Genomic DNA, 15,282 nt, shown 5'->3' with positions numbered 1-15,282 from the left:
CCTGCTTTCTCCTCTCTCTCTGCCTGCCTCTCTGCCTACTTGTGATTTCTGTCTGTCAAATAAATAAATAAAAATCTTAAAAAAAAAAAAAAATAGAGCTACAAACAATAGCATTTTAAATATTCTTATAATAATCTCTTATCTCTCTGAAGTCCAAGCTCATTTACTTTCATTTTTAAAAAAAGTTCAATGTAAATATCTAATTTGATAAGTATCATTCACTATCATGATTCTCTATATAAACCAATCTTTTTGAAATGAGTAAAACATTTCTAAAATGGTCTCCCGTAGATACTCTTTTTTTCACTTCTTATAAATATTATTATTTCTTACATTCTCTCTGCCTTTATTTTTTCTTCTTAAAATTTCTGTTAAGTTGAGTAACAATTATTCTTCAGTCTTTTAATGACTTTATTTAAAAAGACTGCTCATTAATCTGATTCATGCTGAAGCACAGCGTCTCACTGAGGTCAAGTCTATTATTAGAAATGCAATGATGGACAGCATTTTCACCTCTGCTTTTAGTGGAATTAATATAATAAGCCTTTAGACTACTGACAAGAGATTAAAAAAAAAAATTCACACAGACTTGACTTACTAGATCATCTGTGAAGTCATTACCATTCCATTTACTACCAAAAATTAAAAATAATGTATTATTCTTATTTAGTTAAAGAAATACCATCCTGAGTATATTTCTTCTATCAAAAAGGAATGTACGGGGGCACGTGGGTGGGTCAATCATTAAGCATCTGCCTTTGGCTCAGGTCATGATATCAGAGTCCTGGGATTGAGCCCTACATCAGGCTCACTACTCGGCAGAAGGCCTGCTTCTCCCTCTCCTTCTCTCCCTGCTTGTGTTCCTGCTCTTGCTGTCTCTTTCTCTCTCTGCCAAATAAATAAATAAAATCTTAAAAAAAGAAAGAAAGAAAGAAAGGAATATATCTATACAGAATTTAAACATACCTTCAAAGACATCTGTCATTTTGCAGATATGGGCAAATGTAGCTCCAGTTGCCCAGGTATATACTACATCCATTAAGTGAGGTTTGAATGAGCTTAGGTAAGTTTCCTCATCAATTTCCAGTTTGGCTTCTGCTGAAACTTTTGCAATCCTTTTAGCACATTCCTTTGAAGATAAAAGATTTACTTAAAATTTCTTCCTTAAAGTACTTGCGAACTTTTTTTCTTTAGGTTTCCAGAGCCAGAATTCCACAAGACTCCTTTTTCTTCTAGATTCTTACGCCCAGTTTGGATACACTGTACTTCTAAGTAGTTACAGTGCCTTTTCCACTGCTAAGTGACCCAATTGTAATGTTTCCTCATTACAATGAATTAAGAAAAATTTATCAAGAGCATGATTTTCACCCAGTTAAAACTTTTTTTTTTTTAAAAGAAACTCTTCATTAAAGTCATTTAAGAGTAGCATTTAACTAATCTCTAAGTCTTTCATTAACAGCAACCAAAAAAACCCTCAAAGACATCAATAACAAACAGACTGAAAAAGATACAAATCCCTATGGAAAAGTAATGCTTTTCCCTAATAATGCTTTAAAAAATATAAATCTTAATAATCTTAATCTCCCCCTTCCCCGCCACACTGAGATATTTAGATTCATTCTATTTTCCTTGGTAATATAAAAGGTCAAAACTGCCTAGTCCTATACAAACTTCCCTGGTTCTAGAAGTTTAAAATTCTTAGTAATAAGGGATATAAAATGTTCCACTGAAGAGGCTCTTTTTATGATTCATTTCCCTCTCTTACAGTGTCATATAGTTCATATTTCCCTCTCTTTCAGTCTAGTGTTAAAGGTAGATAAAATCAGTTCATCCTAAGAAAATCATAGAACATACAAATTCATTACTATAAGCTACTGGGCCTTTAAAGACCCAGGGATAATTAATTTCTTAGGAGAAAACATGTTTTAAAATTTTCTTGTAAAATACAATGGAAGAACATACAAAACCTTAAGCAAACTAATCCTAGTCCATTAAGATGTCATTCTTAATACCAAGGAAAACAATGCAGGACTGAGTTATTGATATCACCGATCTACACTACAGTGTTAAATCTACACTCACAATAACTCAATATAATTTATTACACTGGTGGGGGAGAATATTTAATTATTAAAGTAAAAATCACAAATAATGTTACCAACATAGCATTAAATGACAAGACTAACACCAAGTAACATACTTAACCTTGAAGGAAGTAGTCTCTGTGGAATGATAAATACTAGGATTAGACTGTCAAAAATGCTCATTTTACATATATTATTCATAAAGCATGAAGTTCAACATACTCATACCTGCATCTGACGAAGTGGTCCTGCTAACTGTTCCGTTAATTTGGGCATCTCACTAGACTACGAAAGAAAAGGATGTAAAAACCCAAGTTTAAAATGTTTTCTATTGTAACAAAAAAAGTTTTCATATTATCTATTAATATCAAATAATAAGACCTTAGTTATTACCATTTAGAGTTTCTGATGACCTTAGCTGATGTAAGGAAAATTACCACTCCTTTCATCCTAAATTATATTATTATTATACCTCAGAGGAAAATATTACACTGCTAAATTAACAATATACGAGCTATTTTCTTTAACCACAAATGGAATGGAGTAAGAGCAAATACAATAAACACCCAAAGTAGTTTAGTTACATCAAAACTATTATAGACTATTTTATCACAGTTTTGGCTCCTAGGCAACTCTAATTCTGTAGAAACCAAAAATTGGGGATAAAGAACATTAAAAGTTGTGTTCTCAATTTTTATTTTACCCAGGTATTACTAACTAGGCAAATGAACATGGACAAGTGGCTTGGATTCTGTGTGTTGGCTTCCTACCCTGTCAAAGAGAAAGAAAAGGTGAGATGCTCAAAACTCTATTCTGTTGTGATTAAAGACGGTTATTTGTGAACAAAGGCTGACAAAAGTAGCTTTACACAAAAACAAAATTATTACAAAAATGTTATATATGTGTGTGAGAGACAGGATTTAAACAGGTAAATTCTCTTAAAAAGCTATTACAGGTTAGTTGCAACAGTTACACCTTTATTTTAAGCATCAGTATTTATACAGGACTGGTTTTGCTGTGCATGTTTTATGTATATTATGTAATAATGACCTAGGCTCTGTATTATACCTGTCCAATTAAAAAAAAAAAGAAGAAAAACCATGATGAATGATGAAATAAAAAAAATGGTCACCATGAACTCAACAATTCAGTTTATGAACTCAAGACTACTTAACATCTTTGATATTCTGTCCATCCATGGTCAACAGTTACTGACCACTTCCTCTCTGGTCAATGTAAGTAGAAGACACTGGTCCTGACAAAAATAAATTTTTTTTACCAATGCTCTCTCACCAGGTGTGTATACAATTTGTTCCTTCATCTCTCCTTTAAAGTCTCAATTCAAATTTCACTCCCTTGGTGAGGGCTTTATTAATCACTTACTTAAAATAGTATCCCTATCCCAGTGTTTTCAATCTGCCTCCTCTGCTTCACTTTCCTCCAAAACCCTCATCACCATTTGACATAATCTGTGCATACTTTACTTCTTTATTGTTTACCTTCATCTACTAGCATATGATTATAAGGAAAGCAAAAATTCCTGCTGTATCTCTAGTGCCTAGATCTGGGCAGTACACATAGTAGATTTTTAATAAATATTGGTAGTTACATGATATTTATATTCTAAAGATCGTATTTAATCTTTAAATTACTTTTAATGATATAAAAAAGGCAGGGGCACAGTTTTAGAAAGAACTCATTTTGAAAAAGAAATTAGTATATTAAGCAGACTTCTTCATATTTATAACAAGTACTTTACTATTAAGTTTAACCTTTCCATGTGGCTAGAAAACATTCTTCTAAAAGTATCAACAAAATTCCATATGACTTGTAGTGTAATTTTCCATCTTGATGTTGAAAGGCACCACCACAAGAACTGATGACACTACATATAACACAGTGTGGTTTCACTGAACAAATCTTAATTAACCACATATAGCAACATCTTGCCCACAAATTTCAGAATAATGGTTTGGTTAAGTCCAACTCCTTTTAGGAAGTACATACTAGGTCTCAGAAAACAGGACTTTTAAAATTTTTATTATTATTTTTTAAGATTTTATTTATTTGACAGAGATCACAAGTAGGCAGAGAGGCAGATGAGAAAGAGCAGAGGAAGCAGGCTCCCTGCTGAGCAGAGAGCCCGATGTGGGGCTCAATCCCAGGACCCCGGGATCACGACCTGAGCTGAAGGCAGAGGCTTTAACCCACTGAGCCATTCAGATGCCCCAAAACAGGACTTTTATACTGCTACATTAAAAACTAAACAGAACAACAAATCCAAGAAATTAGCTATAAAACAAAGTCTGACATAGGAAGCAGAACACCAATCTCCAAATCATCTTTAAACTTAGGTCTTTTCAAACAGAATCTGATATTCTTTTTTTTTTTTTTAAGATTTTTATTTATTTATTTGACAGACAGATCACAAGTAGGCAGAGAGGCAGGCAAAGAGAGAGGAGGAAGCAGACTCCCCACTGAGCAGAGAGCCCAATGTGGGGCTCGATCCCAGAACCCTGGGATCATGACCTAAGCCGAAGGCAGAGGCTTTAACCCACTGAGCCACCCAGGTGCCCCCTGATAGATACTCTTAAAAATTATTCCAGAAATTAATGTAATACACATTTTGAACCTAAGAAAAACAACATCCAAACATAGTACTTTGTGAAGTAATGAATTCCTCATACGCAAATTACTTCACAGGTGCAGAGCTGGCATTCTCAGAGGAGTGTCAATTGTTTTGGGATTATTGTCCTCTTTCTTATCATTGCTACTCTAGCAATGAATTCTAATCAGTAATCAGGGAGTGGAGAGAAAAGGTCCTACTTATTTCAACAAGTAATGTATTCAACCTGCTTCATAAATAAGGAAATAGTTAACAAACAGATCAATGGCAGAACTGAAAAAAGTTTGTCTTACACACAATTCATATGAAAGTTAAACTAAGTGTACGTGGTAAAAGATAAAAATTTAGAAATTAGTATTAAATTATTTTTAGGGGGCAAATGTCTTTGTCTTCTTATTTTGTCTACTTCATCCACAATGAATAAAGTTCGAAATGTAAAACATGCATTTTACTTTTTAAACAAATCACACTGGTTTTTGGAATAAAGTAAAAGACAGATTAGTGTTTTTGTGGTGGGCCACCAAGCACTTCATTTTCTGATATTTTTAAAGATTTTATTTATTTATTTGGCAGAGAAAGAAAGGCAGAGAGGCAGGCAGAGAGAGAGGGGGGCAAGTAGGCTCCCCACTGAGCACAGATTGATGCAGGGCTTAATCCCAGGACTCTGAGATCATGACCTGGGTCAAAGGCAGAGGCTTAACCCACTGAGCCACCCAGATGCCCCCATTTTCTGATTTTTAAGAGTTGCTAAAAGCAAACTAACTACTCAATGAAAAAACTACTGCAAAACCAGCAATGAGAATCCATAGCCACTACCCTCAAACCTTACCTATGACAACTAAGACTTCAGCCACTCAGAAAATCAGTTGCTGACAAACCGTAAGTGACTCGTAATCTCACAAAACAAACAGGGTTGCTGGGGGGAGGGGGGTTAGGAGAAGGGGGTGGGGTTATGGACACTGGGGAGGGTATGTGCTAAGGTGAGTGCTATGAAGTGTGTAAACCTGGTGATTCACAGACCTGTACCACTGGGGATAAAAATATATGTTTATAAAAAATAAAAAATAAATAAAAAATAAAAAAATAACAGATTCATATAATTTAAAACAGTATATGAGCAATAATAAGTTTTCTCTGACAACCATGTAACCACTGTGCTCATTGGCAAAAAGTCCTCCGAAAGAACTGGGAAAGGAGGGCGCCTGGGTGGCTCAGTGGATTAAGCCGCTGCCTTCGGCTCAGGTCATGATCTCAGGGTCTTGGGATCGAGTCCCGCATCGGGCTCTCTGCTCAGCAGGGAGCCTGCTTCCCTCTCTCTCTCTCTCTGCCTGCCTCTCTGTCTACTTGTGATTTCTCTCTGTCAAATAAATAAATAAAATCTTTAAAAAAAAAAAAAAAAAAAAAGAACTGGGAAAGGAGATACAGGCTTCTAGTTATGAAATAAATAAATCACAGGAATAAAGAGTACAGCATAAAAATACAGTCAATGCTATTATAATGGTCTTGTATGCTGCTAGATAGTAACTACACTTATGGTGAGTGTAGCATATATATATAAACTTGTAAAATCACTATGTTGTATACGAAAACTAATGCAATACTGTGTGTCAAGCATACTCAAAAAATACATTTTTTACTTTGTTAAAAAAAAAACAAAACAAACAAAGAAAATCAGCTGCTTCATAGTTATTCTCCATTACTGGGAGGAGAGATAATAATTTAACCTCACTACCCCCTTTTATTTTCACTCTTTTGCCTAATTTTATTTTCATTCTTTCATCCTCTTCTTTCTAGGACTATCTGACCAGAACAGAAGAAATTAAAGGCTTGGAATATGATTAACGACTATCCACAAATAAAATCTTATTTCACTCACCTTTCTGATAATATGTATTTAATTATTTAATATGCTCTTAGATATTTGTGTTAAAATAGTGATTTCTAACATTAGCCATAATATGTAAATACGAAACTTTTATAATTAAAAATATCCATAACAATATTTACATTACAGGATGTGTGAATTAATAAGTAAGGTATGTTAAATCTATTAACTCACATTCTCTTGAAACACAAAGCAGCTAAGTAGTGCTGTTGCCTGTTCGGCACTCAGGTCATTGAAAAGGCCATTAAACATCATCTCAGTTAGAAGGAGCTCATCAGCACTAGATCACCACACAAAAAAAAAGAGAATAATTTTTAAATGTCATAATATAAAACTACAAAATGTATACATATGTGCTTAAAATATAGAAAATTTTAAAATAAAATCTATTACTTGACCATAAGGAGGGATCAATGAGGAGTGACAACGATTTATTTAAGAAAATGGCAGGTCTTTATATTTTCCAATGTATCAATAATAAACGTAAAATGGTTATTTCATGTAAAAACCCCATTCTAGGAAACACCAAAATGCAAATATTTACTGAAATAAGAAACTCCTTCTTAACTCTCAGTATTCCAGAAAAGATAGTCACCACCATTTTTCCTCTGGGTCTAAGGATCCATTTAACAGTTGTTTAATACTTTATAACACAAAGGGATAATGAAAAACAACTTCATTAGAAATCTTAAGAATTTACATGTAACCACAGGAGAGACACACTGCATTTCCATCACTGAGAATGTATCTTACCAAGATGGCCAATGGTCTTTAAATGCAATGCTGCTCATCAACTGTCATCTGTGAATCTGGACAATATCCACGTAGTAATTACAATTCCAAATTTCAAATACATCTCCAATAGGTACTAGCTTATCATTACTTCCATTTTTCTCCTGCACTTAACATTATCCCAGCATACTGGCTGCAGATTTTAAATACATCTCTTTTAAAGACTCTAGCTAATTATTATTTTTGGTTCCTCTTTTGAATCACCAAAAAACACTATTTTAAAAAACGTTCACAAGTTGTAATTTTGTGGAAAAGGAAGGCCATCCTCTTTGCTCTTTGACTGTACAACATTTTCATATTCAGGTTTATATTATAAAGATTAGAATGATCAATCCAACAGATTTTTTTTTTAAATCTCTCCATCTATTTCTTAACAATTTCCTTGTATTTACAAATGTCTTTTGAAAACTATCAAGGACAATTTAGCAAACAAATCATAAAAGACTATTGTCACAAGTCCTTTTAGTAAAATGGAATGGTCCAAGTTCTTACTTAGCACAAAACATTACATTAACTCCTGCTTTCTGAACAGAAAGGAAAGTAAAATAATCTTAAAATTTTCTTTTTGTCTTTAGAGATACATTGTTCACTTATTGATTCTTCACAGTTCGAGAATTTACCTTACAGTCTAAGATTTTGCTGTATGATTAATTTCATCATCATCACTGTTATCTTCTGATTTGTGTAATAATCACAAAATATCTTTACTGTTTTCTCTCTGCCATCATGGATGAGAAACAAAAAAATCTGAATGCTCAACTATGCTCAATGGAAGCTACCAAAGACTACAAAGATAGTGTTTCTAGAATTCTGTAATCAAGGTTCCACAATGTACTTTACATTTATAAAAGGGTTTAATAGACCCATTTGATAATTTCGAGGGTGTTACCGCTATTTAAAAAAAACAAGCTAACTTTTATTTTTTAACTTCTAAAAAAAGAATAAAGTCACAAGCTATCAATCTTTAAGAGTAAAAAACTCAATTTGGGTTCCTGGTGGTAAAATGAGAGTTAAGTCAAAGAGGACAACACAAATAACGCCAGAGTACTTCAAGAACTACATATTACTACATACACGCCGCTAAGGTGGGAGGCAGAGAAGAAACAACAGTAATCGAAGGAGAGTGATCTAACAGGTTATACGGGCAATTATGAAAAAAAGCCGGGGAGCTTAAAATAAGATTAGAGAAATTCATAGGAAGTTTCAGAAGATGTAGGAAAAAATATGTAGGAACTGGATTTGGGGTAGGAGTGAGGAAAGGTCATTGCTGAGAGAAAAATATGTGTGGGATGTAGCTAGAGAGGAAAGGGCAGTAACACATTAAATTATGGCATTTATTCTAAAAGCAATAGGGAAAAACAGAGACTTTCACCAAAACAATGAAATTACAGTATCTGTGCTTTGAAAAGAATACTGGGAAAGCAGTAAAAAGAACTCTATCTTGAGTCTTCATAATCTCTATAATCAAAAAAGAGGGTTTCTGCAGTACTCTAAGCAAGAAATAATGAAGGCACATTAGTCAGTGGGAAGATTAAAAAGGGCAGAGACAGAGGAAACAGGAAGACCATAAGAGAGAGAAAGAAAGGAGAGGAGTCTAGGATGTTTTTGCTGTTGGTGGCTGGGTCTTATTCAGCAGAGGGAGAAGCAAATACTGGGGGAAAGGTAACATTCTTTTATTCATGTTTTCTCTCTCACTCTCTCTCTAGTCTTATATTAGAATAAAATCAATACTATTCTCCCAAGACTAAATCCAGCTGCAGATACCCAAATTTTCTGTTAATTGTAAAATAGTATATAATATCACAAAGAAGTAATTCCAATAACAGTAATTTTAGCATATGAATTAGTAAACTGGTGCTGTGGCCTAACTTTAGACCTGGGTAAATTATTAACCTTGTGGTGCCTATAATCCTTTAATTACAAAGTAGGAAAGCAGGTTTAAGGAAAACAGGAAGCTGACATGCCAAATCTAACTTGAACAAATGATATATTTGGCTCACACACTGACTAAAAAAAAATATTCTCAATTAGTTTGTGAACAATTAAAAACCAAGGGATTTCACCTAAAATTCTGGATTTTTGGCTTTTCTAAAGATCTGTGATCACATTGCTCTGTAATAATTGGGGCTGAGTAGTTGCTGCCCCCTTTTGGTGACAAAGAATTGTTCTAGTTTACCACAAAATCTCCTCCTGGCCCCTGGGGACATAAGTTCTTAACATATGAACTAAACTATCAATAAGAATAATATGAGTAAGTCTTTCCCAAAAACGTCTGAAACCATATACAAGCCTATAATTCCCCAGGCCCATCCATTAGGGCCATGGTGAAAACCTAAGAAACTGTTTCAAAAACATCTTTTATGAACTCAGTAAGAATAATGTTTCTAACTATGGACAAAACAACAGTATCTTCAGGTTAACGGAAATCACATAAAATCCTGAGCCAGAACCATTCAATATGCCCTTCCTGAATTTCTGGCCCACAGAAACCAGCAGAAATAATGAAATGACTGCTATGGTTTCAAGTCATTTATACTATGTCAAAAGATCACCAAAATGGACAATATCTTATAGCCAGTTTTATACCGTGGCCTATAATATGCTATGCTGTAATTCCATGTTTCTTAGCCCAAAACTGTAATATCATCTCCTATACAAAGGATAATGGTTATTAGACTAAGTTTAATAAAAGTGGGAAAATGTTTAAAATTGTAAAAAATAATTAAGTACACAAAACTGTGATCATGAATATGTAAAAATACACAATGCATTAAAATAAAGAAAAAAGAAAATGCATCCAAATGCTAATAGCATTTGTATTAAATAGTGGGATGGAAGAGATTCTTTTAATGCTCTTTTCCTAACTGTATCATCAAAAACTGCATTTACTATGGAAGGTACTTTACTAACTTAAAATTTATTTTTTAAGGTTTTATTTACTTATTTGAGAGAGAGCCAGCGAGCAAGAGAGCGCGCGTGAGCAGGGAGCCCAATGGGGCTCGATCAAGGACCCTGACATCATGACCTGAGCCAAAGGCAGATGGTTAACCAACTGAGCCACCCAGGCACCCCCAAAACTTTTTATTTTTAAGACAGCTCTTTTGTTCTGAAAGATTTATAGTCCTTGTATAAAAATATCATCCAATTTTAAAATCAGTTTTCTAGAACAACCAGTTTTTACCTGCTTATCTCACAAGCCACTCGTCCTTTCATCTCTATGACATCAGAAGAAGTAGCAAATCCCAGCCTCCTTAAAACACGTTTGCGACATTTGAGTTCATCCATTTGTAGGACGGTTCTTGCTTTCTTTAGTTCTCGCTTTGCAGATTTAATATCTATTGCAATCTAAGGCACATAAAAGTATAAAGTTAGTTCAATAAAGTAAACAAAGTAAAATGAGATTTATTCATTTTAAAATCTAAAAATAGGGGCATCTGGGTGGCTCAGTGGGTTAAAGCCTCTGCCTTGGGCTCAGGTCGTGATCCCAGGGTCGAGCCCCAATGGGCTCTCTGCTCAGCAGGGAGTCTGCTTCCTCCTTTCTCTCTCTGCCTGCCTCTCTGACTACTTGTGATCTCTGTCAAATAAATAAAAAAATCTTTTAAAAAAATGTTAAAATATAAAATACTAAAATAATTAAAAATTTAAAAAAATGTATTTTTGAAGATTCATTTGAGACAAAATATGTGTGCACAAGTGGGGGGAGGGGCAGAAAGAGAAACTCAAATAGATTCTACACGGAGTATGGAACCAACGCAGAGTTTGATCCCACCACCCCAAGACCATGACCCAAGCCAAAATCAAGAAGACAGGTGTTCCGGGGCACCTGGGTGGCTGAGTCGTTAAGCGTCTGCCTTCGGCTCAAGCCAAGGTCCCAGGGTCCTGGGATGGTGCCCCGCATCAGGCTCCCTGCCTGGTGGGAAGCCTGCTTCTCCCTCTCTCAATTCCCCTGCTTGTGTTTCCTCTCTCGCTATGTCGCTATCAAATAAATAAATAAATAAATAAAATCTTAAAAAAAAAAAAAAGAGAGAGAGAGAGAGAGACAGGCATTCAACCAACTGAGCCACTCAGTCACTCTAGAAAATATTTTATAAGGATACCCTGCAAGGATACTTGGAGCTTCTTAACTTTTGTAGGATATTACACAAGAAGAATGATATATGTATCTGTAGTAATTAAACACCAGTAAAAATGTTATATATATGGAAATTTAAAACATCCAGGTGAAAAATTTAAGGCAAAGCAGGGAGGAAATTTAGGAGTTGTTAAAAGTTTAAGAACTTGGGGAATACAGCATGGTTTTCTTGCTTAAATAAGGAGCAAGGAGAAAGATCTATAAGAAGGAGTGAGTTGGACAGCCATCAGCTAGAGAAGGTAACCTGCTAGAGGTTGAGAAAAGTCAGTGGTAAATTAGGATAGGCTCTCCCAGACAAGATATGACAAGTAATCATGCTTCCAAAGCAGCATCAGCTCCAGCTTTTCATCCTTTGGAAATCAGGGGGTAGCTTAGAGAACAGCAAAGATGAGGGTATATGAGTCTTATTTCTCATTTACCAATATTTCCCCCTTGACATCCTGAGAAGTATTTCTTCTCTTTGCCTTCTAATTGTATCACAAAGCTGTTCAAGCTAGAAACAGCTTTAGCCAAGAAAATAAGGTCTCTATTCTATACTTGAAAAGGAAAACATATTTTTAGGTCATGCTCCAGAATGGGTAAGTTTTAAAATTCAGTTAATCAGTAAATACTACCTATTTTCTAACTAGGATAAGAATATCACACAGTACAGTAGCAAGAAAATAATGAATTCCTAAGACTGTGGATTAACTTCAGAAAAACACCGACAAAAAGAAAATTCTAGGGACTTAGAAGTTGAAATTCAAAGACTCTAGAATTTTACACATGATTTATTAGGCTTCAATTGAGTAGAAATGATAAAGGCAATGACCATGGTCAGTAATGGATATTTACAGACAGCTAACTATGTACCCTACTTCTGGTGCTTTACATTATTTCACTTCATTCCTATAGCAATTGTGTAAGGTTGGTAACTAACACTAAATGTTTACCAACATAAAAATCTGAGACAGACCGAGATTACTAAGTATACTGGTCAAGATCAGAGCTAGTGAGTAATAAAGATGGGATTCAAAACCACCCTGTCAGCCTTCAGAATCCAATCCCTTAATGGTTACTTATTTATTTATTTATTTTTAAAAGATTCTATTTATTTATTTGACAGAGAGAGATCACAAGTAGGCAGAGGGGCAGGCAGAGAGAGAGGAAGGGAAGCAGGCTCCCCAGGGAGCAGAGAGCCGGATGCGGGGCTCAATCCCAGGACCATGGAATCATGACCCAAGCTGAAGGCAGAGGCTTTAACCCACTGAGCCACTCAGGTGCCCCTCTTAATGGTTATTTATACTGCTACAATCAAATGTGTTGTCGTAATGCTATGAGGATAAGAAGACTTTCTAGATAACTCTCTGCTACCTAGCATAACTTACCAGGTCTATTAGAAAAAAAAGTTGTTTTCTGAAGTTTCCTTGATTGAGGATGTCCACAGGAGCAGAGCAGAGCAGACTGCTAAGTACTCAGAGGCATATAAAACTTACTAGTTAGCAGAAGAGGGCCCGCTAGTGAAGGATTTTTTTTCCTTAATTTTTATTAAAATGTATTTTGGATATATTGAGTTAAATGAAAATATTATTAAAATCAATTTCACCCATTTCTTTTCACTTTTTAAAATGTGGTTACTTTAGAATTTAAAATTACATAAGTGGCTTGCATTATATTTCTGTTAGATAATGCCATTTTAGATCTTTTCCCACAGAATTTTAAAAGAACAGATATATTCATGTCTAAAAGCATAACTACATAGTAATAGGAGCTTTTCTCCCACAGAAGTAAGATCAGTTTCCTTTTCTCCTCCCTAATAAATCATCTGCACACATTTGCAATACATTTTGCAAAGACTACATGTAAAATGACCTCTTTTTTTAAAAGACTGTTTTAAATTAAAGATATTTAAGAGAGAGAGAGAGAGAACAAGTAGGGAAGGGGCAAAGGGAAAGGAAGAAGCAGACTGAATGCTAAGCAGGGAACTTGATGCAGGCCTTGATCCCAGGACCGTGGGATCATGACTTGAGCTGAAGGCAGACATGTAACTGACTGAACCACCCAGGTGCCCCTACCTCATTTCTTCTTTTATAAGATTTTACTTACTTATTTGCCGGGGAGAGAGAACACAAGTAGGCAGAGCAGCAGGGAGAGGTAGAGGGAGAAGCAGGCACCCTGCTGAGCTGAGAGCCAGATGCAGGACTTGATCCTAGAACCCTGGGATCATGATCTGAGCTGAAGTCAGACATCTAATCAACTAAGCCACTCATGTGCCTCCCATTTTTTTTTTTTTTAAATGTCCATGTTGATTTCCATGATATGTAGAAGTCACACATCTAATTCCCTACTGATGAAATGCTGAGGTTATTTTTATATAAATTCACTTTTTCGGACAATGCTACAAGAACATGCATGTACTACCTCACACTTTGGAGTCTTAATTCCTAGAAGGAGGAAAGCTTGCTCAAAAGGTATGAGTACTTAAAATGGTTAGAGTTGAAGGATTAGATTTTTGAAGCCTTCTTAGGTAGGGCTAAGGGATGTGAAATTTATCCTATAGTCACTCGGAGGCCATAAAAAGACTGGTTTCCGCCCTCCCTCCCCCCTGTTAATTCTGTAGTTTTCTCTCATTGTAAAATATTCTATAGTACATTACAGACAACTGTGGAGAAAAAAAAAAAGAAGGAAAAAACAGTTACTATAATCTCATTCCCCACATACCACCACTTCAGGTTTTACTTTTAGTCTTTTTGGTATATGTTTTTATTTGTGCTAAATTGTAATCACATTCCACATCAGCATTTAATGCACCTACACAAGCGTTTTTCTAGTACTGCTGAGTTTTCATAGCAAGTTTATTTAGTCAGTCCCTTGGCCAGACACTAAGGTCTTTTTCAGTTATGTCTGAGTAACTTAGATAATGTCACTCTCTGTGGCTTCGTACCGCCTTCTCTGTGGATGCTTTCTATTCACCAATTCAACCAAGCTCAAGAGTCTGTTCTTGTGTTGTGGACCTGTTCAGGATGAACTCTGGCAGCAACACAGAAGTAAATGAAGCAGGGAAGGAGCTAATGGAATGGTCTCAGTGAGACATGAAAAGGCCAGGATACCAAGTGAGGATCCTTGTACAAGTTACTAAAGCTTTTTGTGTCTCCATTTCCTTCCTGGTGGACCAGAGCATTGTGCACTATATGTTCGCTGCCCACGTGGTAAGAGGCCCCATTATGTTAGTTCACAGAAAGCTAGAAAGAATGCTGTAAAACTGTGAATTAAACCATCCTATTCTGTTAAGCCAACAAGTTTCCACTCCCAAGCATGTTCAGTAAGTAGCAGCGATCATTTGGGATATGGGAGAGTGTAAGTAAGCTAAAATGAAATACCTGACCCTAAGGAGCTTAAAATAATGATCTTTGAAACAGGAAAACAAAGGTGGTTCAAGTGGTTCAAGATAAAAGCTGAAAAAGCTAATAGTAAGGAGATGTAAGTTTCAGGGAGAAAGCCACACTTGAATAGTACAAAAGATTCTAGTTGAAGAGAAGTGGGTAATGGAAAGGAATGTGTTCACTTTGAAAAACTTTCCCTAAATTCATTATTCACCATGGCTCTAAGAATGCTTTTCTGGTCACAGACTACAGCTAATTACTCTAAAAAGCTAAACTACTGGGACGCTTGGGTGGCTCAGTTGTTAAGCCTCTGCATTCGCCTCAGGGCACAATCCCAGGATCCTGGCCTCCAGCACTGCATGGGTTCCTTGCTTGGCTGGAAGCCTGCTTCTCCCTTGCCC

General features: G+C 35.5%; 1 protein-coding gene across 1 annotated transcript in view; it reads right to left on the bottom strand.

Annotated features, from left to right (window-relative positions):
* MTREX (Mtr4 exosome RNA helicase) overlaps positions 1–15,282 on the bottom strand; it is a 98,959-nt gene that overhangs the window by 8,751 nt on the left and 74,926 nt on the right. Inside the window, exons 22-25 of the mRNA XM_059174998.1 lie at positions 10,569–10,732; positions 6,770–6,875; positions 2,313–2,369; positions 967–1,129 (exon numbers count right to left, since the gene is read on the bottom strand). Of these exons, the coding sequence (XP_059030981.1) occupies positions 967–1,129; positions 2,313–2,369; positions 6,770–6,875; positions 10,569–10,732 (490 nt within the window). The remainder of the gene's footprint in view (positions 1–966; positions 1,130–2,312; positions 2,370–6,769; positions 6,876–10,568; positions 10,733–15,282) is intronic.

This window comes from Mustela lutreola, chromosome 5 (assembly GCF_030435805.1).
Source record: "Mustela lutreola isolate mMusLut2 chromosome 5, mMusLut2.pri, whole genome shotgun sequence".
Lineage (NCBI taxonomy): Eukaryota > Metazoa > Chordata > Mammalia > Carnivora > Mustelidae > Mustela > Mustela lutreola.
The sequence above is the reverse complement of the archived record's forward strand: the minus strand, read 5'-3'. Positions and strand labels throughout refer to the sequence as shown.